The sequence below is a fragment of the Pristiophorus japonicus genome, chromosome 10 (assembly GCF_044704955.1).
Source record: "Pristiophorus japonicus isolate sPriJap1 chromosome 10, sPriJap1.hap1, whole genome shotgun sequence".
Taxonomy (NCBI): Eukaryota; Metazoa; Chordata; class Chondrichthyes; family Pristiophoridae; genus Pristiophorus; species Pristiophorus japonicus.
Genome location: NC_091986.1, coordinates 95,154,082 through 95,182,020, shown reverse-complemented (window position 1 = coordinate 95,182,020; position 27,939 = coordinate 95,154,082). Strand labels below are relative to the sequence as shown.

General features: G+C 45.0%; 1 protein-coding gene across 1 annotated transcript in view; it reads right to left on the bottom strand.

Annotated features, from left to right (window-relative positions):
• The window catches only part of LOC139274609 (angiopoietin-related protein 5-like), a 62,604-nt gene extending 34,929 nt beyond the window's left edge, over positions 1-27,675 (bottom strand). Inside the window, exons 1-5 of the mRNA XM_070891286.1 lie at positions 27,577-27,675; positions 9,018-9,207; positions 7,696-7,799; positions 6,792-6,885; positions 5,726-5,826 (exon numbers count right to left, since the gene is read on the bottom strand). Coding sequence (XP_070747387.1) covers positions 5,726-5,826; positions 6,792-6,885; positions 7,696-7,799; positions 9,018-9,207; positions 27,577-27,675 — 588 coding nt within the window. The remainder of the gene's footprint in view (positions 1-5,725; positions 5,827-6,791; positions 6,886-7,695; positions 7,800-9,017; positions 9,208-27,576) is intronic.
• Positions 27,676-27,939: the final 264 nt, after the last annotated feature.

Genomic DNA, 27,939 nt, shown 5'->3' with positions numbered 1-27,939 from the left:
AGGTTAGGAGCTGTGTGTGCTTGTGCTCTGTGAATATATCACATTTGGCGATTGAGATGGGATTTTTCGGATGATTTAAAGCTTCAATTTTGTTGGTGAAGGATTCAGCCAGCCGACCGAGAGACTTTGGAAGTTTCTGTCTTTGGAAAAAAGCTACAAAATCCGAGGTAAAATACAGCACACGGTGTTAACAGCTAGAGATTAAAATGGCAGGTGTAATCGGATATTTGGGGGAATATAGACATGACCGGGAATGTTTTAAAGCATATGTAGATAGGCTAGAAACGTATTTTATTGCAAATAACATAATCGAAATTCCAGACGATGCAGTCCAGAACCGGGCTGTGGTGGAACGTAAGAGAGCGATCTTCTTATCGGAGGTGGGTCCGGCATTGTATGAAACCCTTGTAAATCTGCTTGTGCCTGACGAGCCAAAGGACACAACGCTTAAAGAGGTTTTAATGAAGCTGAAGCAGCATTATAACCCCAAACCATTAGAAATTGCTGAAAGCTATTGTTTCGGGATTCGGAATCAAAAGGCTGATGAAAGTATCAGTGATTACATCATAGCATTAAAAAAACTATCGATGCACTGTAATTTTGGAAACTTTCAAAACCAAGCATTACGGGATTGTTTTGTTTGTGGAGTGAAAAATGATGTGATCAGAAGGAAGTTATTGATGACGGATGACTTGACTTTTGAGATTGCTTGTCAGACAGCGAGGTCGATGGGCATGGCCGAACAATATTCCCGAGAATTAAATAATAATTACGGTCGTCAGTCAACCGAGGTAAATCACCTGCAGGTTCAAAGTGAAAGATGGTGGGGGCCAAAAGTCTCAGAAACTGGAAATTCTAACAGAGCATCGAAGTCATGCTATAGGTGCCTGCAACAACACATTGCTCAAAGTTGTCGATACGTGAAGGCAGAGTGTTTTATCTGCAGGAAGACTGGGCATCTTGCGAAGGCATGCCGATTGAAGGGTAAACCAGTTTTTAAAGCTATGAGTCCAGCGTTCAAAGCTATGAGTAGAAATCCCAAGAGACTACATGGCATGGAAGAACAACAACAGGACGAGGAGATGTTAGAGATACACGTCATCACGAGCACGAGGTTAACGGACAGCGATTCAAAAAGCATCAAAATCCACATAGATGTTGCCGGATTCAAGATACCAATGGAAATTGACACGGGTGCATCCATGAGTGTAGTACCGGAGTCACTGTACCTCAACAAATTGCATGATTTTCAACTGGAGAAATCCAAGATAGAGCTGCGAGGCTATTCGGGAGAGAAAATTCCTGTGGTAAGTCGTATCACCGTATCGATGAAATATAAAGATGAATTTCAGAACTTGCCTCTAATAGTAATGAAGGAGACAAGCCTGCCTTACTAGGAAGAAATTGGTTGAGCTCACTGAAGCTGGATTGGAGTAAGATTTTCTGTGTGGAAGTGAGATTTTCATCAACGGATGAGGTTATCAAGAAGTATCCGAAGGTATTCTGCGAAATGGGCAATCCGATCCAAGGTTTCAAGACAAGTGTCAGGGTGCAGAAGAATGCTAGATCAGTTTACTACAAGCCACGTTCCATACCATATGAACTCAAGGAGAAAGTTGAGCAAGAACTCAAAAGACTAGAGACTGAGAACATTATTTGTAAGATAGATCGATGTAATTGGGCTACACCCATTGTTGTTGTACCTAAGTCCGATGGTAAGATAAGATTGTGTGGTGATTATAAAGTAACCGTAAACCAGGTTCTAGAGGGCAATGTCCCCAATACATTGCCGAATATAGAAGATTTGTTCACAACACTGACAGGTGGTCAGATCTTCTCAAAACTGGATCTTACGAATGCCTACTTACAGCTTGAACTAGATGAGGAGTCCAAGTCATGTTTGACCATAAATATTCATCTAGGCCTATATCAATTTAATAGGCTACCGTTTGGAGTGTCTTCCGCCCCTGCCATATTTCAAGGGGTGATGAACCAGATTTTGCAAGGTATTGAAGGGGTAGTATGTTATTTGGATGACATACTAATTTCAGTACCAAATAGGCAAATTCATAATAACATATTGAATGAAGTCCTCAAATGGCTAGAGAAGCACAGATTACGAGCGTCTGCTCATAAGTGAGAGTTATTTAAAAACTCAGTGGAGTACTTAGGGTACAGAGTAGACAAAGATGGTTTACATCCAACCATGGAAAAATTGGATGCAATTAGAAATGCACCCACTCCCAGGAATGTCACTGAACTTCGTTCATTCTTGGGTCTTTTGAACTATTATGGGAAGTTCCTACCAAATTTGTCTACAGTATTGCATCCACTGAATGAACTTTTGAAAAAACAGGTCCATTGGAAGTGGTCAAAAGAATGCAATACAGCATTCAAGGAAATTGAATTGGTAAAAGCAAATTGGTAGAGAGCACCATGTTAGTTCACTGTGACATACCTAAGGAGATTAAGCTAGCATGTGATGCTTCTCCATATGGAGTTGGGGCAGTAATCTCTCATGTATTAAGTAGTGGGGAGGAGAGACCAATTGTTTTGCTTCACGCACTCTCAGTGCCAGTGAGAGTAATTTTGCGCAAATTGATAGGGAAGCTTTGAAATTAATTTTTGGGGTCAAGAAGTTTCACAAACACTTGTATGGTTGTAAGTTTACCATCAGTACGGACCATAAGCCCCTAATAGCAATCCTCCATCCAAAGTCCCTAGTTCCAACATTAGCTGCAGCCCAAATGCAGAGATGGGCTTTGATTTTGTCAGCATATACCTATGATATTGAATATAGAAGATCAGCTGATCACAGTAATGCTGATGCAATGTCTAGATTGCCTTCCCCATCACAAGTTAGGGAAGAAGTGTTTTATTTTTCATACATTGATGAACTGCCAGTCACAGCTGAAGACATTGGTAGAGCAACCAAATGTGACCCAGTGATGTCAAAGGTGTATGATTATATTGCAAATGGATGGCCAAACCAAGTAACAGACAAAGATACACATCCATTCTTCATTTGTAGGAATGAATTATCAGTCGATAAAGATTGTATCATGTGGGGTGCAAGAGTGGTTATACCAAATAAATTCAGGTCCAAATTATTAGGAGACCTCCATGACCAGCACCTGGGAATGTGCTTGACCAAGAGTTTTGCACGCAGTTATTTATGGTGGCCAGGTCTTGATAAAGATATAGAGTACATCGTGAGTCAGTGTACAACATGTCAATCGGTAAGCAAGCAACCACCACCAGTACCACTACAGCCATGGAAATGGCTTCCCAGGGTGTGGCAAAGGCTACATATTGATTTTGCTGACTTAGAAGGACAACAATTGTTCATTGTGATTGATAGCCATTCGAAGTGGGTTGAGATGTTTCCAATGTGGAAAATAACAACAAGTAAAACATTGGACATTTTACGAAAATTATTTTCTTCATTTGGCCTCCCTGAAGAGATTGCTTCGGATAATGGACCATAATTTCGTTCAGAAGAATTTGCACAATTCACGAGCAAAAATGGTGTGAAACATACCAAGGTTCCACCATACCATCCTGCTTCAAATAGTGCAGCAGAGCGCACTGTACAAATTGTAAAACGTGTCCTCATAAAACAAATGTTAGATCCAAATCCAAGAAAACGACAGTTGTCATTGGATCACAAATTGGTTAATTTTTTGATTATATATCAAAATACTCCTCATACAACTACTGGTAGAACACTAGCAAAATTGTTTCTCAAACGACAGCCACGAACCAGATTCTCGTTGTTAAAGCCAAATTTGGCACAGTCCGTATAAGAGACACTATTAAGACAGAAAGAGAATCATGATAGAGGTAGAGTAAAAGAGAGAAGTGTGAAATTAAACCAGAAGGTGAGAGTGAAGAACCATCACCATAAATGGTTAAAGTGGTTACCAGGAAGAGTGGTGAAGATATGTGGTCCTCATACATATTTGGTAAAGATGTTTGATAATGGACAGGTTAGGTTTGTTCATATTGATCATATTTTACCTGCAGACATGGAAGGAGTTGAAGGTGTGAATGATTCAATTATTTCTGACTCATCAGATAGTTTTGATATACCAGTAGCAAATCCTAAATCCAATGTACTGGAAACAAATCCAGGAGAGCATCAGAATGAAAGTCTGAGTCCGAGTCAGGAAAACAAAGAGCCTGAAGTTAGAGTGAGTGCAAGGAAATTCCGTGGAGGAAAACATTCCTCAGGATGAGTCTTGAATGAGTGTGAAATCGACACCCAGTTTGGAAGGTTCTGTTCGAGAGCGAAGGTATCCTCTTCAAAACAGAAAACAAGTGGTAAAGTTAAATTTGTAAATATGGAAAAAAATAAGTTTAGATCCTGTGTCATGTACAAACATGAAAGTTATGTATGATGTTTGTTATAATAACTTCTTCATTAAGGAGAGAGAAGTGTAATGTCTGTCAGCTTGTAATGTTTGTAGCGCCACACTGTGGATGTGGACGTATTGTGTACTGCAAGTGCAGGATGAATAATAAACAGAACCAGTCAGATTTCCAGAGACTTCCGAGAGAGCCGCCTGCCATGTTAGAAGCTGTGTGTGCTGTGCTCTATGAATATATCACTTGTCACTGACCTGATTATGGAGACCATTACACCTAAGAACACAGTTGTTTAGATTTCAAAAATGAATACTTGGATCAACTAAAATAAAATTATGAATTAATCAAAAAAGAAAGCACATCGCTATAAGTGCACTCTTTTATATCATTCAAGTAACCACCCTAGTAAGGGAATTCATGATATCTTCCTCATTCTAGTTCTTGGTTGCTTTAAAAGGAAATCTCATCCATAGTATACAGTGTCCTAGTCTAACGTGTGTCGATTTACTAAGTCAAATTCTTCGTAAGCAGATTCTTTATTTGTATTGTGTGATATATACTTGGATTATTCAATTTTTCTTATTCTTTTATTGTTTTAAATATTCAAAGCATAATAAATACTGAAGAACATAAAAACATAAGAAATAGGAACAGGAGTAGGCTATATGGCCCCTCGAGCCTGCCCCGCCATTCAATAAGATCATGGCTGATCTGATCATGGACTCAGCTCCACTTCCCCACCCGCTCCCCATAACCCCTTATCCCCTTATTGTTTAAGAAACTGTCTATTTCTGTCTTAAATTTATTCAATGTCCCAGCTTCCACAGCTCTCAGAGGCAGCGAATTCCACAGATTTACAACCCTCTGAGAGAAAGAATTCCTCCTCATCTCTGTTTTAAATGGGCAGCCCCTTATTCTAAGATCATGCTCCCTAGGTCTAGTCTCCCCCATCAGTGGAAACATCATCTCTGCATCAACATTGTCAAGCCCCCTCATAATCTTATACGTTTCGATAAGATCATCTCTCATTCTTCTGAATTCCAATGAGTAGAGGCCCAACCTACTAAACCTTTCCTCATAAGTCAACCTCCTCATCCCCGGAATCAACCTAGTGAACCTTCTCTGATCTGCCTCCAAAGCAAGTATATCCTTTCCTAAATATGGAAACCAAAACTGCACGTAGTATTCCAGGTGTGGCCTCACCAATACCCTGTATAACTGTAGCAAGACTTCCCTGCTTTTATAGTCCATCCCCTCAGGGGTTTGTTAGCTTCTACAGTGATTTTTAAATACATTATAGACAGAGAATAAAGGATGAAAAATCAGAGAAGTAACAGTATCAGAGACTTATAAATACCTCAAATGGATAATCAGCTCCCTCTGGTTGAATTATATAGATTCCACTTGGTGTTCTGGATATAGAACCTACAGTATCCTTAATATCAGTGCAGTCAAATCCTGCAACAGTTATAAACAAACAACATTTTCAGCTGTTGTTAATATGCAGAAGTTTGGCAGAAACTGTGTTTTTACTCATAAGTAATGTAATTTCCCTCCCTTAGTTTAGATCAACATTGGAACTACTTTAGAGAGTACATTCAATCAGATAAAACAAGAAAAACTAACAAACACAATTAAATTGCATATTTATTGCTCTTTAAATATATACCAATATATCACAAATAAAACATAAACTAATTCAGTACATAATCTACTTTTGTGAATTTTAAATGAATGTCCAATTAACATGCAACTATTCTGTCTGTATCTATTTTTCTACATGGATATGGAGATTATTTTCAATTTGGGCGGACGACAGGAGGGGCAGTGAGTCCTTGCCAAGAGGCCTAAACCATTTTCAGGGCCAGGCTTCATTTGCTTACACATCAGGGAGCCTGCCCTGGGGGAGCAGAAAATTGCTGCTGTACACTTCAGGCATCTCCAGCAATGATAAAGACAAAATCGCTTTTTTTTAAGTTTCAAAAATTCCCAAGCAGAGGGAATGTGTTCAACTTAAATTTTAAATTCCCCCACACCCACCATAACAACACTGACTACCAGGAATGCACGGACACTCCTCGCATCTAGCATCGGTATGTCATTAATGATAGTTATTATATCATATGATGTTTTCCCATTATTAATGCATCTTGTGAATACACATGCTCACATTTCACTGGCCATCTAATGGAAAATTCTAGAAGTGGGGCAGGCTATGGGGAGCCAGTGGAATGGTTCCCTGCCCAAATTGCCAGTCCCGTCCACACCAGAACCACCCAAATTTGGGAAGCCACTTAGCAAAAGATTGGCCCTAATACAAGAAATACTGATTTCTTACATAGCAATAAATACAGTAGTGTAGCATCGGTACAGTAGCTATGGTTTCAGTACATTTCTTGCACTGACTGACTGCTGTCACTCACCATGTGACTGCACTGGTCTGGTAGGAAATTGTTCAATATTGGTTGCCAGAAAGTGTGAATTTAAAAGAAGGACTCTGCTCATCAGTTCCCTCATCTGTTAAAGAGGTTCATACATTCATTGTAAACATTTGAAAATTATTTTTCATCCAAATTGCATCTTAGAAAAATTAAGGGAGCTTTTACAATAAATACTATTCCACTTTCCAGTTTTATAATCCTGATCACTTTAATATTCCCAGATTAAATTAGTCCCTTAAAATATCTTGGCTATAATTACCCTGATGGTTCAGTCTGAGCAATGCAAAGCAAAAGGATCTCTGGTTTGATCTCAGTCTGTGCTACAGATGGCCTCATTACTCATGGATTGGGGAGAGGGGCATCAGCTTGTTGCCTGGAACTCTTCTGTGAGCAGAAATTTAAACCATCACCTGCTGAAGTAGGATTTCTGCGGGGCATGTTAGGTTATGCAAAGCCTGTGCACTGCATTCTGGTACTCCAGTATAATTTCTCTAAGTTTTTGTGTGCCCAGCGTTCCGACTCCTCATTTCTAGAAAGTAAGGATGCTGGGCAATAACAACAGTTGACACCAGGCTTACATATGAAGAACCATTTGGCAAGGTATCTTAGTATGATCTGCATCACTGGAACATTACCACAGCTTAGTCAACATGTTCAGGAGATGGTAAGGAAGTGAGATTCTATTTTAAAACTATCATGGATTACCAATGTGGGAGGGGGAAGTGTAAAGATTTATTTTGCGTTCGACTTTATAAATGCATTTACAATGTTGCTGCACCTAGAAATTCTCCCACTTGGCTGTGTTATTATCTACTTCACACTTATATAACCACAAACATTGAACTGTTTCAAACTAAATAGAATATATCAAGTGTAGTGATTTTACCTGGTTTGCAAGATAGTCCAAGGATTGTTGCTGATTTTCCATCATATTTTGAATAAGTTTCCTGGTGTTTCTTGTGTATGAAACAATACTTGCATGCAAATTTCCTTTTAAAAAAATAAGTTAATATATTTATTCTTTACAGGTATGATCTCTTGACATATTTCAAAACTACAGTTTCAGGTGAAACTTCTTTTTACACAAAGGGTTGTGAGGCTGTGGAATGCACTACCAGAGTGTGAACATTGAAGAATAGGTAGGTGCTTGAATGAAAGGGGAAATAAAGGGTAATGGGAACAAGGCGTGAGATTGCTCATGTGGTGTTGAAACAACAGCACACTATGTAGGGCTGAACAGCCTGTTTCTATGTTGTAATTTATTTGTAATTCCATATAAATGGACTTAGAATGGCCTATACCATGCCAGGGTCTACACTTAATGTAATATGTATGGAATATTAGTGGCATGGCTCCACATTACAATTATCCTACTTATGGAACTCCCTTCCAGACAGGCTTGTTGCCTGGAACTCTTCTGTGAGCAGAAATTTAAACCATCGCCTGCTGAAGTAGGATTTCTGCGGGGCATGTTAGGTTATGCAAAGCCTGTGCACTGCATTCTGGTACTCCAGTACAATTTCTCTAAGTTTTTGTGTGCCCAGCAACCACCAGGCTCAATTCTAAGACCTCTGTCCTTTTTACAGCTGCAGCCTCATTTACCACCAATTACAAAAATGGATGTCCTGACAGTGCAGTGAGCACATCAAAGTTATAAAATTGTAAGGGATTGTGATTTCTTGTCAGTATGTCTATATTGCCAGAAAATATATGCATGGTAACATTTAGCTTAGCAAGAATATATGCTTCACTACAAGTAAAGGCCAGCCGAAATTACATCATCACACACAAATCCTCGAAATCTCAAACTATTTTTATTTGCAGTATGGCTGAATCATTGTCTATATGTTTGCAACTCCAAAATTAGCTCTTATTTTGGAATCTTAAACATTTAAATTTAAAATATAAAATTTATTCAAATTTTCTGCATCAGAACCCATGCCAGTAGGTGCTTTGAATATCAAGTTGGGGTCTCTAATTGTTGTTGAACTGGAAAGGACTGAGCTCTATAAATACACATAGTGATGTCTTATTAACCCAACCTTTGCCAATTCAATCCAGTAGCATAATTTGCATCACATTGGTTTCATTTTCAAGTGAATTACACTTGCTTATTATAGTTTAATATAAGCAGTTTGCAGTCATCAAAAAGATTAGATTTAGCTATTAATGTACATTAATACATCATATACAGAATACATTACGTACTGCACATATAATATTTTTCTTCTTTTGACATTCTTCCTGGCATCTCACATGGTATGACACAGTCCATGGTTTTGTTTGAAATACTTGCGGGATTGTGGTGGTTTCTGGCTTTAGACCCAGCTTCATTTCTGCTTGATTGATTGAAGTTTGCTACAGAGCTATTTAAACATGGAACATCTGCTCCAGTACCCTGTTCAGCAGAGAAATATTTAAATTGCTGTTATCTACACAGTGGCTGATTCTGTACCTTAATAATAAAGCCTTTCTAGCTATTTTCAAATTGTATAAGCAAATGCACCTTAACTTAAACAATTTCATCACATTAGCTGGCCAGTATTAAATTTTAATACACATCGGGCTAGATTTTACATTTTTGTGCTTATCACCCAAAAATTGGCGTTATTTCCGGTGTGGGCGGTAAAAATGGGTTTTCAGATTGCCGGCTTCTCGCCCATTCTCAAAGCACCTAGTCTCCATTTGTGAAATTGAGCATTACTGCGAGCAATATCAAATGGGCGATAGCGTTAAATCTCTCTGACCTGCCGTAAAGTGTGGCCGTCCTTAGCAACGGCATGGCAATGCTCGATTCCCGCGATTCAGGAGGTCAAGGGTCATCATTACATGCGCAGAAGAGGAGACAGAGAGAGAAGGAGCTGAGAGGGACTGAAGGCGTGTGTGGGTGTGGTGTGGCTGCTTTGGAAGGAAGGAGGGAGAGTTTAGAGCTTTAGAGCAAATAGGGAAACAAAAATTAGCTGTTACCAGCCACATATTTGCCCGAATTTGGCCTATAATGGAGGGAGAGGAGGAGGCGTCACAGCTGTGGAGACTGACGCTGGCGAGAGCAGTAAGCTGGGAGATGAGTGAGGAGGTTCTCGGATTAGGCAAATGCCTCCCTCCTGCAGGAGGTCGAGTTACGCTGGGGTGATTTGACACAGGGAGGGCGTAGGAAGCCCACCCCAAAGGCCTACTAGAAGATATGCACTGAGATAGCAGAGGTGGTCTCGTCGGCGACCAACGAGGTGCATGAGGGCAACCAATGCCGCAAACGATGGAACGACCTTGTGGGATCCGCACGAGTAAGTATTACATTTATTTACATGTACTTATGTATTTATATAATTTGATTTGTAAGAGTCAAGAGTGACTATCATCAGATGTGAGGTCTTTCACTTTTACAGGGAATATTGTACTCAAAGCCTGCGGTCACGGTGTACGTCTTTAGGTAAAGAATGCTAATTATCATAATAATTATGATTACATCTGTCAGTTATGTGTTGTATCAGTCTCTGTGACAGTACCTAGCAATGATATCACGCAATGATCTTATGCCATGTCGCCCTGTCACCTTTTACAGAAGAAGCTATAGATGATGAGGCCCATGCAGAGGCGAACGGGTGGGGGGCCACCAGTCCCCAGCGACATCACTGAGATGGAGGAGCGGGTGCTCGCACTCGTGGGGAAGCACAGATGGACAGCCATGGAAGCATCTGCAGACCCTGAAGTGATGCCACGTGAGTAAAGTTTACACCGTTGTGTGATGTAAAGTCAATAGATGCTACACCCACTCATATCCGAACAATCAGATATGATAGATGATTGCTAAAATTGTCCTAGAAATAATGCTGACCTAATGAAAATCATTGAAATGCAAATGTGTTGATGTCTGTGATGATTTTGATAGAGGTGGTGCTTTTGTCATGCATATGCTGTGTCACCTTGTGACCCGAGCAAACCCTTCTCCTCTAATAACCTCGTTTGTGTTTTGCAGCTCAGCCAGCAGCACGGCCCCAGGCAAGACCACAGAGGCCAGAAGGTGGGGGCGCGGGGCCCGACTCTCCAGACGATCCGACATCTGGTGCTGAGGAGCTCCGATTCTCGCCCGTCAATCCACTGGGTCTGTCCTCTACGGATGGGAGCGCAGACTTCGAGGAACCTGCATTGCCACGCTCCAGAAGCCATTCCACCCCAAGGCCATCTAGTGCTCCTCCGGTCATTTCCACCACCACTCTGGAGGTACCGGCCCCAAGCACCTCGCCACAGGGCACCACATTTGTCCCCAGGACGGCGCCGACCCCACAGAGACCTCGTGGACGCGGCAGGTCTGGTCCACGAATGCCACATGAGAGCAAAGAGATGGTACAGTTGTCCAGGAGGACTGTAGACATTGGTGACCAGCTCATCGAAGCATTGGTAGAGCATATCCCGACAGCTGGCCACCATGAATGAGTACGTTCCGCAGATGGCAGAGGCCCTGGATGTGATAGCCAGGAACACTGCTGCCACAGGCCTTCCAGTGGTCCCAGAGCACGGCACTCCACCCCTAGTTTCCACACCACCACTGCGAACGACAGATGAGAGGAAGGACCAAGATCCTGCTTCTACATCAGAGAATGTTCCCCCTCAGCAACCCCCCTCCCATATCCGTCCAACCACTGCCTCTGTCTTCATCCCTCCCAATGAGGCACCAGCTGAGGAGCTCCTTGGCCAGGTGTCATGGAGCAAGGAGGGGAAAGGGTAGAGGTGGGGAGAAGACGGGGAGGGGGGAAGGAAAGTGAGGTGCATATCCACAGGTGATGGCCATGTTATATCGCCATCTGGGTGTATACAATTTGTTGTAATGTATGGGGGGAGGGGACCACCCTCCTGCTTTGCCTTTGTATTCTGTGTTGCTGGACATGTTGACCATTTGATTGATGTCAATGGTGGAAAAAGTGCAATGTGGGCAGGGATTAGGTGTTTTTGCCCATGATACTTATGATTTCAGACCAATGTTGGTAAAAAAATTTTTTTATTGAACATATCCTTTTTGCGCATTGTCTCAGATAGCTGGATCGTTACACACTGGTCATTCCTTAATATGAAAGGGTTAAATAAAACTTAACTTCAATCAACATAAACTTTAACTGGCACCAAGATGATGGGCACCATTGATGTCTGAGCAGTGTGTCAGTGTTGTCACTAACAGCAATGTTCTTTCAGGCAAATCGTTCAGATATCAGCTCCTCACGTAAGAGTCTTGCAGCTATCTAGCCACCACGGGCCCTTTCCTGTGGTCTGGAGAGGGTCATGGGCATGGTTGCATAGCCAACCTGATTGTCTGACCCTAGGTCAGTGTCCATCCCTTCATTGTCTCTTCCTCTCCTGAGGTGGAGCATCAGGCCCTTCTGGCAATTCTTGGCCCCACCTGATAGCCAGGTTGTGCAGCATGGAGCACACAACCACAAATTTACCTACTTGCTCAGGGTTGTATTGTAGTTCCCCTCCTGAGTGGTCCATGTTATGTCCTAGGATGCTCTGATAATGACTCCACGAGGCAATGTGTTGTACTTGAACTGTAGTGACCTTAGTCCTTTATTGATAACTCCAGAGTCAGGATCACACCTGGTGACCTGCCTGTACAGGTAACCTACAAGTCTCCCACTGTTGTGCCCTCTGGTGGCACACCTTGTGATAGTACAAACAGTAGCCATGTAGGATACATGACAGTCCAGACATCTGAAGTGCTGCTTAAGCACAGTTATTGTTTCGTGGGCCACATTGTGGGTGTCTCTGTGGCTCTGGTTGTATCGGTTCTCAGCTTCGGTGTGGGTGTAACGCAGGGGGATCATCAGCCATTTTGGTTATCACCAAGCATCCAGCATTGTCCTTGTGGCTGACTCTTAAAGATGTCAGAGACAGCGCTCTCACGCAGGATCGAAGCTGCTCGGGCATTTGGCATTCACTGCCAGTATGATCTGGTTGTGGTCAACAACTAGTTCGACCTTCAGAGAGTGAAATCCTTTTCTGTTACGAAAAAGCTCTGGGTCCTGAGAAGGTGGCTGCATGGCGATGTGAGTGCCCTGTATTGCTCCCTGCGGAACTTAACAATGCGGTAGAATGCTCCAGCCCTGTAAGTCTGAGTCTCCATGTTTATGGTGAAGCTGATAAAGTCCATCCTTCTCGCGTACAAGGCTTCCGTGACCTGTCTAATGCAGCAATGGGTGGCATGGTGAGACAGAGGGAAAATCTCGACCGCGGAGGCCCGAAAGGAACCGGACGCATAGAAAGACAGTGCTGCGGTGACCTTGACCTCTGATACGTCCTTACTATACAGTATAAATGCACACAAGGCCCATGCTTGAGAGAAGGTCAGTCTGTGACCTGTCCTTTATTTCATAGCACTCAAGTGCTGGAAGTGGGTGGAGTTTCCCCTTTTATATCTGAAGGTCTAGGTTAGGAGTGTCTCCCATAAGTTCACCACCTAGTGGTCATTGTTCTCACAGTGTACAACTTAGGTAAGATTATACATGGGTTACAATGCTGGTCGAATACATGACATCACCTCCCCCCGCAAAGTCTTATTGGGATCACAGGTTGAGTCTCTCTGGTGGTTTACGCTCCCTTGTAGAGCACCTGAGTTGGGGCTCCGGTTGTTGGGCGCTGGCCTGAGTGTCTGCTGTTTGCGGTGCCTCAGGCCTGTCCGGAGTGCCCACAGTGACTGGGCTCTCCTCCCTTTGGTTACTGTGTTCGGTCACCTGTGGTGGAGTGAACTCTAAATCGTGTTCTTCCTCTGCTTCTTCTATGGGGTTGCTGAACATCCTTTTTGTTTGATCCACATGTTTGCGGCAGATTTGTCCATTGGTAAGTTGAACTGCCAGAATCCTATTTCCCTCTTTGGCAACCACAGTGCCTGCGAGCCATTTGGGCCCTGCAGCGTAGTTGAGGACAAAAACAGGGTCATTTATATCAATACATCGCGCCCTCGCATTCCTGTCATGGTAGTCATATTGTGACTGGTGCCTGCTCTCGACAATTTCTTTCATGGTGGGGTGTATAAGGGATAACCGGGTTTTGAGCGTCCTTTTCATTAGCAGCTCTGCGGGTGGAACCCCTGTGAGCAAGTGTGGTCGGGATCTGTAGGCCAACAGGAGGCATGATAAGCGGCATTGTAGGGAACCCCCTTGGATTCTGAGCATCCCCTGTTTGATTATCTGCACTGCTCGTTCTGCCTGGCCGTTTGAGGCCGGCTTGAACGGTGCCGTTCTGACATGGTTAATTCCATTGCCTGCCATGAAGTCCTGGAATTCAGTGCTTGTCAAGCACGGGCCATTGTCGCTGACCAAGATGTCCGGTAGACCGTGGGCAGCGAACATTGCCCGTAGACTTTCTACCGTGGCAGAGGATGTGCTTGAATTTAAAATGTCACACTCGATCCATTTGGAGTAGGCGTCTATTACAACCAAAAACATTTTCCCCATGAAACGACTTGCGTAGTCCACATGGATGCGTGACCAAGGCTTGGCGGGCCATGGCCAGGGGCTAAGGGGGGCTTCCCTGGGCGCATTGCCCAACTGGGCACACGTGTTGCACCTGCAAACACAAAGTTCCAGATCTGCATCTATCCCTGGCCACCAAACGTGTGACCTGGCAATTGCCTTCATCGTGACAATGCCCGGGTGCCCATTGTGGAGTTCTCTGATGAACACCTCTCTGCCCATCTGGGGCATGACCACACGGTTTCCCCACAGTAGGCAATCGGCCTGAATCGAGAGTTCATCCTTGCGCCTGTGAAATGGTTTAAATTTCTCAGGGCATGCCCTGTACGTGGCTGCCCAGTCCCCATTCAGGACACATTTCTTGACTAGAGACAATAGCAGGTCTTTATTTGTCCAGACTTTAATCTGACGGGCTGTCACGGGTGAGCCTTCGCTTCCGAAAGCTTCAACAGCCATGACCATCTCAGCAGCATGCTCGGTAGCCCCCTCAGTGGTGGCTAGTGGGAGCCTGCTGAGTGCATCGGCGCAGTTTTCGGTGCCCGGTCTGTGCCGCATTGTGTAGTCATAGGCGGCTAACGTGAGTGCCCACCTCTGTATGCGGGCCGATGCGTTTGCATTTATGGCCTTGTTGTCGGCCAAAAGGGACATTAGGGGTTTGTGATCTGACTCCAGCTCAAATTTCCTGCCAAACAGGTATTGGTGCATTTTCTTTACCGCATATACACATGCGAGCGCCTCCTTTTCTACCATCCCGTAGCCCCTTTCTGCCTGGGACAGACCTCTGGAGGCATAAGCTACCGGCTGTAACTGATCCTTGGCATTGACATGCTGCAACACACACCCGACACCATAGGACGACGCATCGCACGTTAACACAAATTTCTTACATGGGTCATATAGCGTTAACAGATTGTTGGAACATAACAATTTGCGTGCTCTATTAAAAGCCCTTTCCTGGCTGTCCCCCCAGACCCATTCGCGACCTTTGCGTAGGAGCACGTGTAGCGGCTCTAGCAGCGTGCTCAATTTGGGAAGAAAGTTACCAAAATAGTTCAGGAGCCCCAGGAATGAACGCAGCTCCGTCGTGTTACGGGGTCTGGGTGCTCTCTGGATCGCTTCCGTCTTGGACGCAGTAGGGCTGATCCCGTCTGCTGCTACCCTCATCCCCAGGAATTCTACCTCTGGAGCTAGGAAGACGCACTTCGCCTTTTTCAGTCGCAGCCCTACCCGGTCCAGTCTGCGTAGCTGGTCGAATAAATGACAACCTCGACCGACACTGATGTCCTGATGGCAGGCTGCATATGTGGCCTGATGAGCTCACATATTTAATTGTTCACCACCTTGTGGAAGCGCAGTCTCCGAAGGCAGGTGTGGTCGGACACGTCGAGGTAAGACCTCTTTTCCCTGTACGTGCGGGGTGTGTATGGTATGGCCCTCCTCCTCATTCTTGCACATCTTAAATTGGGCACATAATGATGTGCATCACACATTGAGCCATCTGCACTCTGCAGCATCTGCGAATTAATCGATGCAGGCTGAGAAATGGCTGGCCCCATTGCAATGAAAGTATAATAGCGATTGATCAGAAGCAATAATTTCCTCACTAAAATACACCTAGAGTAAACTCCCAATAGTCCAGAGTCTGAAAATATGTCTGTTGAGATGGTCACTTCACCTGAGAAGAACTCCAGGGTCAATGCAAACTCCCCCAAAGTTGGAGCAGACCTTTGAATGAAGCGATCTGCAATTTTAAAAATGGCCGCCACACCGCTGGCTTTAGTTCAGAACAGTTCCACTTTTTCCGGGCAGTTTTTTTAGGCGAGCGATATTGTGGGCGATATGTGTGCGAGGTGGTGAAAGTGACGGTGGGCGATCTCCTGGGCGTTAGTTTCGCCAAATGTGCTCTTCACGACAAAAAAAATGGGCGGGTGATATTATTGAATCTCGGCGTTAATTCCGTGCGGAAAGTAATGCTGGCCGATATTATGGGTGTTGATTTTGCCCATTCTGATGATTCCGCCCAAAAAAAGTGGGCGGGCGGTATTATTTTTTCCCGACGTTACACACATGGGGAAAGTAATGCTTGGCGATAAGTTTCCGAAAAATACCCGTCAGTTTCCATTTTGTGGCTAAATGGGCGATATATGGGCCTTATACATCATTTCAGCGGTCAAATGGGCATTAAGTGGGCGTTAAGCATGCAAAAAACGTGGGAAATCTAGCCGATAAGAACATAAGAAATAGAACAGGAGTAGGCCATTCGGCCCTTCGATCCTATGCCGCCATTCAATAAGATCACAGCTGATCTTTGACCTCAACTCCAACTTCCTGCACTATACCCATATCCCTGATTACCTTAATATCCAAAAATCTATCAAACTCTGTCTTCAATATACTCAACAACTGACCATCCACAGCTCTCTGGGATAGATAATTCCAAAGATTCACAATCCTTTGAGTGAAAAAATGTCTCCTCATTTCAGTCTTAAATGGCTGACCCTTTATTCTGAGACTGTGATCCCTAGTTCTAAAGGCCCCAGCCAGGGGAAATATTCTCCCATCGTCTACCTTGTCAAGCCCTGCAAGAATGTTATGTTTCACTGAGATCACCTCTCATTCTTATAAATTCTTGGGAATACAGATCTAGTCTCCTCAATCTTTCCTCATAGGACAATCCACCAATCCCAGGAATCACTCTGGTGAAGCTTTGTTGCACTCTCTCGAAGGCAAGTATATCCTTCCTTCGGTAAGGAGACAAAAACTGTACAAACTACTCCAGGTTTTGACTCAACAAGGCCCAATATAATTGCAGTAAGACTTCTTTACTCTTATACGCCAATCCTTATAAAATAAAGCCTAAAATACCATTTGCTTTCCAAATTGCTTGCTATACCTGCATCTTAACATTCTGTGACTCGTGCACAAGGGCATCCAGGTCCCTCTGAATATCAACATTTCCCAATCTCTCACCATTTAAAAAATATTCTGCTTTTCTATTTTTCCTACAAAAGCGGATAACTTCACATTTCTCCACATTATATTCAATTTCCGAATCTGCCTGAAGGGATTAACGAAAGACTTATGAAACTGCGTTTCCCCCTGAATGCCAAGCGTCACATCACCATTACAAGTGCTTATGCACCCACCCTTCCAAGCCCCGATGAGATGAAAGAGAGGTTCTATGAAGATCTACACAGACTGGTCAGGTCCACACCTGCTGGGGACAAGTTGATCATCCTGGGTGATTTCAACGCACGAGTTGGAAAAGACAGCAAGCACTGGAAGGGAGTTATTGGACAGCATGGCACAGGAAAATTAAACAATAATGGCCTCCTCCTCTTGAGTATGTGCGCGGAGAATGACTTGATTATCACAAATACTCTATTCAGGCAGGCTGACAAGTACAAAACAACTTGGATGCACCCCAGGTCGAAGCAATGGCACATGATAGACCATGTCATTGTAAGAAGGCGAGACATCAAGGATGTAAAAATCACAAGAGCCATGCGGGGAGCAGAATGCTGGACAGATCACCGTCTAGTCAGATCCACTCTCCAGCTGTACATTGGTCCACTTCAGCGCAAGCGTCCAAAACCGAGCAGAAGTGCTTTTAACACAGCTAGGCTGAAACATCAGTACTACCGTGAGCAGTTCCAGGGTGACCTCGGTAACAGGCTGATGTCTCACGGATCGCTCACCGGCAACACCACACAGAAGTGGACAAAGCTCAAACAGACGGTGACAGACTCAGCAAAGACAACTCTTGGACTTAAAAAGAAGGTACACCAAGACTGGTTCGATGAAAACAATGTTGAGATCTGCAAGACGCTGGATGAAAAGAAAAAAGAATACCTAGAATGGCAAAATGACCTTTCCTCAATTTCCAAGAGGGACCGCTACAGACACATGCAGAGCAAAGCACAAAGAGACCTTCGCCAGATGCAAGATAAATGGTGGCAGGAAAAAGCAGAGGAAGTGGAACATTATGCTGAAACTCACAATACAAAGATGTTCTTCAGTGCCATCAAGTCAGTCTATGGACCATCAAAACCCAGCACTGCTCCACTCCTTTCAGCAGATGGCAGCACTTTGATCAAAGACAGGACTGGCATAAATGAGAGGTGGAGAGAACACTTCAGTAATCTTCTTAATCGACCTTCAACAGTGAACGAAGAAGCACTTGACTCCATACCCCAGCAACCTATCAAAGAAGATCTCGATCTTCCTCCCAGCATGGACGAAGTAAAGAAAGCCATCAACCAGATGAGTACTGGAAAGGCTCCAGGAAAGGATGGAATCCCTGCCGAAATCTACCAGGCAGTAGGCCCAGCAACTTTCGAGGCCTTTCATGACATAATAATTAGCATCTGGGAAGATGAAAACATGCCACAGGACTTCCGTGACGCAATGATAGTTTCCCTCTACAAGAACAAGGGCAACAAAGCAGACTGTGGCAACTACAGGAGAATATCGCTTCTGTCCATTGTTGGGAAGATCATCGCCTGCATACTATTGAACCAACTCATAGCTAGTGTCTCAGAAGTAAATCTTCCAGAAACACAATGTGGCTTTCGACCTGGTCGGAGCACAGCGGACATGATCTTTGCACTCAGACAAGTGCAGGAGAAGTGCATTGAGCAGAACATGGACCTGTACGCTGTATTTATTGACCTCACCAAGACCTTTGATACCATCAACAGAGCAGCGCTGTGGTCAATCTTGACGAAACTTAGGTGCCCAAGGAAGTTTGTCCACATCATCGAGGTGTTTCATGACAACATGACAGGTGAAGTGCTCTCAGACGGCACAACCACAGCCCCATTTGCCATGGTCAAATGGAGTGAAACAAGGTTGTGTACTCGCTCCAGTTCTGTTCAACCTATTCTTTACCTGTGTCTTGAACTATGCCATAAAAGACTTGGAGTTTGGGGTCTACCTGAAATATCGATTAGATGGTTCACTGTTCGACCTCCGCCGCCTTGCTGCAAAGACTAAAGTACGGAAACGACTCATCCTAGAGGCACTCTTTGCTGACGACTGCGCCCTTATGGTACACAAGGAGAATGACCTACAATTCATACTCAGCAAATTTGCTGAGGCAACAGAATTGTTTGTCCTAACCATCAGCCTTAGTAAAACCGAGGTTCTCCATCAGCCTGCCCCTGGCACCACAGCACCTGCTCCCACAGTCTTCATCGGCAGTATACAACTAAAGTCAGTGGACAACTTCAAGTACCTTGGCAGCACCATATTAAGTGATGGGTCCTTGGACAAGGAGATTGAAGCAAGGATCTGCAAAGCCAGCCAGGCACTTGGTCGCTTGCGCACTAAGGTGTTGAGTCACCAGCACATCCGATTGTCAACTAAACTGTTGGTGTATAGAGCAGTCATTCTCTCATCTCTCCTTTATGGACACCTTACAGGCATCACATCAAAAAGTTGGAAGCTTTCCATATGCGCAGTCTCAGATCTATACTCCACATACACTGGCAAGACCGGGTGTCAAACTTTGAGGTTCTGGAGAGAGCACAATCAATTAGCATTGAGGTGATGACCATGCGAGCCCAGTTCCGGTCGACTGGACATGTCATCCGCATGGATGAGTCAACGATCCCTCGTCAGCTTCTCCACGGCGAGCTCTGTGAAGGCCAAAGACACTAGGGGCGGCCCCGCAAGTGCTACAAAGATTGCATCAAGGCTAACCTCCAGTACTGTGGCATCCAATCAAAGGACCTCGAGAATACAGCAGCTAATAAAATCCAGTGGCGAACCCTCACGAGGACTGCCTGCCAGACCTTCAAAGGCAGCCGATGTCAATGTCTGCGGGACACTAGAGATAGACGACATCAGGTGGCAGTACTGTCAGCATCAAGCACATCGAACTTCCCTTGTCTGACATGCAAGAGACAATGTGCATCCAGAATTGGCCTAAACAGCTACTTGAAGATACATGCCATTGATGATTAGCACATCAACTTCTTTGTTGGATACGACAGACTACCAAGATTCAATTTGCCATGTTCTTGCTCACTTACTTAACCTGTCTATGTCCCTTTGCAACCTCTTTGCACCCTCCTCACAACTTACTTTTCCACCTAGCTTTGTATCATCAGCAAACTTGGATACATTACAGGGGAAACATCCTCCCAGCATCTACTCTGCCTCCTCATCGAAGCCATTGATATAGATTATAAATAGCTGAGGCCCAAGCACTGATCTTTGCAGCACTCCACTAGTTAGAGCCTGCCAATCTGAAAATGACCCGTTTATTCCTACTCTCTGTTTTCTGTCCGTACACACATTACAGAGCAGCACACTCATCTCAATGCCACCCCAGATGCACCCTAAATATTGTAGATATTTGGAGCCAGTACCTCCAACAATACAGCATTCTGTCATGACTGCAATCTAGACTTGTATACTAATTCTTGGGGCTAGAACCTCCACTTTTGAGCTTATCGCCCAAAAATGGGCGTTATTTCCGGCGTGGGCGGTAAAAAAGGACTTTCGAGTCACCAGCTTATCGCCCATTCTCAAAACATCTAGTTTACATTTTTGAAAATGGGCGTTACCATGAGCGATATCAAATGGACAGTAGCGTTAAATTTTTCTGACCTTCTGCCGTAAAGTGTGGCCGTCCTTAGCAACGGCATGGCAACGCTCGATTCCCGCAATTCAGGAGGTCAAGGGTAATCATAACATGCACAGAAGAGGAGACAGAGAGAGAGGGAGCTCAGAGTCACTGAAAGTGTGGTTAGCTGTGATGTGTGCTTGTTTGACTGTTGTGGGAGGCACGACGGAGATTCACCAGCAGCAAAAAGCCTACTAAGCACCAAGAACATAGTTGGCACCGAGTTTTTGTCCAACAAATAAGATATAACATGGAATGGATGTGTCATGTATCTTACATTATTATATATAACTGTATCCTAACATGCCATACATGACTGTAATAAGATATGACCTGTAACCACCAGCATACCTTACCACCAGGGGTGCACTTGCAAGAGACAGATATATAAGCACAGGTGTCAGGCAAGTGCAGCATTCCAGAGCTGTGAAATAAAGGTGCAGGTCCAGAGTGACCTTGACTTCACTACATGCCTCGTGTGAATCTGTACTGAGGGGACAGGACTTTACAGTGGCGACGGGTTACGGGATTACAGAATCCACAGAATGGCGAACAACGGATCAGATGAAAAGTACAATGCGGGAGACAATTGGGAGGACTTTATAGAAAGGCTCCAGCAAAGCTTTGTAACCAAAGACTGGTTAGGCGACACTAAGGCAGACAAGAGAAGAGCCCATCTCTTGACCAGCTGTGGCTCGAAAACATACGCTTTAATGAAGGATCTGTTGGCACCCGAGAAACCAGCAAGCAAGTCGTTTGAAGAATTGAGCCCACTGGTAAGAGAGCAGCCTACACATGGCCAGACACAGGTTCAACAACTACAGACGCTGTGTGGGCCAGAGCATACCCGACTTCGTGGCGGAACTTCGGAGGTTGGCTAGTTTATGTGAGTTCTCCGATGAACTGAGGAGAGAAATGCTGAGAGACTTTTTCATTGAAGGAATAGGCCACGCAGGCATATTCTGAAAGCTCATAGAGATCAAGAACCTGACCTTAGAGGCAGCAGCACTGGTTGCACAGGCATCCTTGGTAGAGGAAGAAGAAACGAGGTTGATTTACAATGCAGGTACGACAACTAACAAATTATCGGAAGACATTCACAGCACTAAACAAGCTGCTACCCCCACACACAGACAAAACCGGGAGAACAGGCTCTCGACAGCAGGCAGAAGCCATCAAGGGCCACAGGAATGGCCGTTCACACCTCATCAACCCACAATGCAAGCAATCAACTACAAACTGAGAGAAGCTCAAAAGAGATCAGCCAGACGCAGCTAATTCTTTGGGAACACTTTAAACAATAGAACAGGTTTGTGCTGGAGGTGTGGGGGTGGGCACTCGTCAAGGGGATGTCGATTTCAGCAGGCTGTTTGCAGAAATTGTGAATATACAGGGCATTTGGCCCGCATGTGCAAATAAACGGCAGCTCGGCTGGTATACGAATCGGATGGGTCGGAAAGCGGACCAGAAGATGGTGGGGACAGTACCCGGGATACCAATGTACAGCGGGTCAACACGATCAATGGCCGCTGCTCCTACAACAGGACGCCTCCTATAATGATGAGGGTCCTACTCAACGGGATATCTGTCAACATGGAGCTGGATACGGGAGCGAGTCAATCTCTCATGGGCGCTCAACAATTTGAACAACTGTGGCCGCATAAAAGAGAAAGACCAAAACTCACAAGGGTCGACACCACACTAAGGACCTATACCAAAGAAATCGTACCAGTCCTCGTCAGCGCCATGCTCTCTGTCACACACAAAGGGACAGTGAACTGACTTCCCCTGTGGATTGTCCCCGGAGACCCCCCAGTACTGCTGGGGAGAAGCTGGCTGGCAAAACTAAACTGGAAATGGGATGATGTCCATGCCATGTCATTAGAGGAACGGACCTCCTGCTCAACAGTTATAAAGCGATTTGAACATCTCTTTCAGCCAGGTGTGGGCACTTTCAAAGGGGCCAAAGTCAAAATCTACATCACACAGGATGCTAGATCGGTCCATCACAAAGCCAGCGCTGTTCCCTATGTGATGAGGGAAAAAATTGAACATGAACTAGACAGGCTTCTGCGGGAAGGCATTATATCACCTGTGGAATTTAGCGACTGGGCAAGTCCCATCGTCCCAGTCATGAAGCCTGATGGATCCGTACGAATCTGTGGGAACTACAAATCTATCATAAACAGAGTCTCCCTACAGGACCAGTACCCGCTGCCCAGAGCGGAGGACTTGTTTGCCACATTGGCTGGAGGTAAACTTTTCTCAAAATTAGACCTCACATCTGCGTATATGACGCAAGAATTGACCGAGGAATCCAAGCTACTCACCACCATCAACACACATCAAGGCCTTTTCATGTACAATCGATGCCCATTCGGTATCAGGTCGGCAGCTGCCATATTCCAGCGCAACATGAAGAGTCTACTCAAGTCCATCCCGGGGACGGTTGTATTTCAAGATGACATACTTATCACGGGCAGGGTCACCGACTCCCATCTCCGTAATTTGGAGGAAGTACTAAAGCGGTTGGATCGGGTAGGCCTACGAGTCAAGAAATCCAAGTGCCTGTTTCTTGCACCCGAGGTTGAATTTTTGGGCAGAAGGATTGCCGCTGATGGAATCTGCCCAACAGAGTCCAAAACAGAAGCAATTCGCCTGGCACCCAGGCCCCAGAATGTCTCAGAACTGCGCGCCTTTCTCGGGCTACTCAATTAATTTGGGAATTTTATGAAGAACTTAAGCACGCTGCTGGAGCCTCTCCACGTGCTACTCAGGAAGGGGTATGATTAGTTTTGGGGGGACGCCCAGGAACACGCCTTCAATAAGGCACGCAACCTTCTGCGTTCCAATAGTGTTTTGACTTTCTTTGACCCAGGTAAAAAGCTAGTTCCCACAAGCGATGCGTCAGCTTATGGGGTCGGGTGTGTTTTGCAACATGTCAATAGTGCAGGCAAATTACAATCCATAGCTTATGCCTCCAGGTCACTTTCGCGGGCGGAGCGCGTGTACGGAATGGTAGAGAAGGAGGCGCTCGCATGCGTGTATGGTGTCAAAAAGATGCACCAATACCTTTTCGGGGCCAAGTTCCCGTGAGAAACCGACCACAATCCCCTTACGTCCCTCCTATCCGAGAGCACGGCAATAAACGCCAACGCCTCGGCGCGAATTCAACAGTGGGCACTCATGCTGGCGTCCTACGACTACACAATAAGGCACAGACCAGGCACAGACAACTGTGCCGACGCGCTCAGCAGGCTACCCCTGGCGACCACGGAAGGGTCTGATGAACAGGACTGTGAGATAGTCATGGCAGTCAATGCCTTTGAGTCCACTGGTTCGCCCATGACGGCTCGCCAAATCAGAGCCTGGACGGCCAGCGACCCCACGTTATCCTTAGTAAAAAGATGTGTCCTAACCGGTGACTGGGCAGAGGCTCGCAATGCCTGCCCTGAGGAACTAAAACCCTTTCACAGGTGCATGCATGAGCTATTACTCCAAGCAGACTGCCTGATGTGGGGCAGCCGAGTAGTCATGCCTCTGCGAGGCAGAGAGGCATTTGTCCGGGAGCTCCACCGCGAGCACCCGGGAATCGTTCTCATGAAGGCCATAGCCAGATCCCACGTATGGTGGCCTGGTATTGACGCGAACTTGGTGCTCTGGGTCCGACGGACCACCATTTGTGCGCAACTCAGCAATGCCCCCAGGGCAGCTCCACTGAGCCCCTGGCCCTGGCCTACCAAACCGTGGTTGTGGGTGCACGTAGATTGTGCGGGCCCATTCATGAGCAAAATGTTCCTCGTAGTTGTAGATGCATTTTCAAAGTGGATCGAATGCACCATTTTAAACTCGAGCACAACCTCTACCACTGTGGAGAGCCTCGCAACCATGTTTGCAACGCTCGGAATCCCTGACATATTGGTCAGTGACAATGGTCCGTGCTTCACCAGTGCAGAATTCCAAGACTTTATAATTGACCACGGCATAAATCACGTCAAGACGGCACCGTTCAAGCCGGCCTCCAACGGCCAGGCAGAGAGAGCAGTGCAAATCATTAAATAAGGCATGCTTAAAATCCAAGGTCCCACGCTGCAGGGTCGCCTGTTGTGACTGCTGCTGGCATACAGATCTCGTCCGCACTCACTGACTGGGATCCCCCCCGCGCAACTGTTGATGAAAAGGACTTTAAAAACAAGGCTCTCATTAATCCTCCCAGCCATGCACGAAATCGTTGAGGCAAAGCGCCGTAAGCTGGCTGAGTACCATGACAAAAATTCGAGGGGGAGAAGGAATGAGATCGGGGACAAAGTGTTTGTAGGGGTCCGAAATGGCTTGCAGGGACAGTAACGGGCAAGGAAGGAAACAGGTTACTGGTAGTACAAATGGACAATGGCAAAACCTGCCAGAGGCATGTAGACCAAGTCAAAAGCAGATTTACCAACAACACTGCGGAACCAGAGGCAGACAACAATGTGGAACTCGCACCACACCTGGTGGACAGACAGAGGGAACAACCTGAGGAAAGGGCAATCCCAACAGACAGCCCAGGCGAGTCAACAACAATCACACCAATCGAAACAGACAGCCCAAGCGAGATACCAGCAACCACACCCAAAGAAAAACAGACACCAAGGCAAACAACTGAACCACAACTCAGACGCTCCATGCGAGAGCGTAGACCACCTGAGAGACTGAACCAATAAAGACAATAAGACCTTGGGGGAGGGTGATGTCATGTATCTTACATTATTATATATAACTGTGTCCTCACATGCTATACATGACTGTAATAAGATATGACCTGTAACCACCAGCATATCTTACCACCAGGGTTGCACTTGCAAGAGACAGGTATATAAGGACAGGTCTCAGGCAAGTGCAGCATTCCAGAGCTGTGGAAATAAAGGTGCAGGTTCAGAGTGACCTTGACTTCACTACATGCCTCGTGTGAATCTGTACTGAGGGGACAGGACTTTACAGGATGAAGGAGGCCCTGGAGCTGGTAGCCAGGAACAGTGGTGGCAGAGGGCTCTTAGTGGTCCCCGAGCACGGCACTCCACCCCTAGGTTCCACACCACCACTGCGAATGACAGATGAGAGCAAGGACCAAGATCCTGCTTCTGCATCAGAGAATGTTGACCCCTCTCCACCCCCGCTCCTGTACCCATGCACCCACCGCATCTGCCTTCATCCCCCCCAATGAGGCACCACCTGAGGAACTTCTCGGCCAGGCGTCGTGGAGCGAGGAGGGAAGTGATAGAGGTGGGGAGAAGAAAGAGAGGGGGGAAGGAAAGTGAGGTGCATGTGCGCAGGTGATGGCTGTGTTATATCTCCATCTGGGTGTATGCAATTTGTTGCAATGTATGGGAGCTGGGGACCACGCTCCTGCTTTGCCTTTGTGTTCTGTGTTGCTGGACATGTTGAACATGTGATTTATGTCAATGATGGAAAAAGTGGGATATGGGCTGGGGTTAGCTATTATTGGCTGTGTCACTTATGATTTCAGACCAATGTTGGTATTAAACTTTTGTTATTGAACATAACCTTGTTACGTATTGTCTCAGATAGCTGGACCTTTACACACTGGTGATTCCTTACTGTGAAAGGGTTAAATACAACTTTACATCAATCAACGTAAATTTTAGCTGGCACCAAATGGTGGGCACCATTGATGTCTGAGCTGCACACACACAGCAGTGTGTCAGCATTGTCACTCACATCAGCACTCTTTCAAGAAAATTTTTCCGAAATCAGCTCCTCATGTAAGAGTGGGATTTAACAAATGCCAGCCACACCGCTGGGCGTCCAATCCGGTTAATTCCACTTTGTGTGGCCGATTTTTTGAGCGGGCGATATTCTGGGCGATATGTGTGCAAGGTGGTGAAATTGACGGTGAGCGATCTCCATGGCCACTAGTTTGGGTAAATATGCTCTTTACGACAAAAGACAGTCGCAAGGCGTTATTATTGAATCTCGGCGTTAAGTTTGTGAGGAAAGTAATGCTGAGCGATAATATGGGCATTGAAATCGCCCATTCTGTTGATTTTGCCCCAAAAAAGTGGGCGGGCAGTAATATTTTTTCTCGGCATTAAGCACATGGGGAAAATAACGCTCAGCGATAAGTCTTCTAAAAATGCCCGTCGGTTTCCATTTTGTGCCAAAATGGGCGATATCTGGGCGTTATACATCATTTCAGCGGTTAAATGGGCGTTAAATGGGCGTTAAGCAGGCAAAACAAATGGAGGTTCTAGCCCTTGGAGTGGAGCTTAAACCCACAATCTTCTGATTCAGAAGCAAGAATACTACCAGTTGAGCGAAGACACTTCACTAAAAAGAGATTAAACCTAAATCAAATAAAAACATGGAACATCAGATAAAAGAATCAAAGAGAAGAAAGACTAAGATTAATATGACTTAACTAAAGTGCAGGAAATCATCAGAAACAGAACAATATGAAAGAAAGAATTTTTAAACAGACTAGTTCTGACATTTTTTTAACTAGTGTAAGAACGTACTCCAAAACCAGTCAAATGCCAGTTGCATATATCTCTACTTGATCTGAAATGTGCACGAAGAAAATTAAGTTTCATAACATCATCTAGTAAAAGGCAAACCGGAGACTGAGTATATAAAACTCAAGAACTGCCAAATAACAGCTTAAAATATTTGTTACCATGGAATTAAGCGACAGCGTGTTGTTTCCCACTGATGATACTTCTGAGATGAAACAGATAAGGATTTGTGTGATCATTGTAATCTCCCATGGCCTCATTTTGATTTTAACTCAATTATTAACTTTCGACAGCAGTACAGGTTCTGGTTCAAGCACACTCTTTCTGATAAAATGGTCGTTTGGCATCTGAGCAGGAGGGAATGTGGCCAACAGCAGATTTACATCTGGTTGTAATCAGAAAAGTATTTGAATTGCATTATTTTTCAAAGGATTTGCAAAATTGAATATATAACAATGTTAGCAGAAATTTATACCTAGAGCAGGTTCAAGGGGCTATATGGTCTATTCCTGCTCCTATTTCTT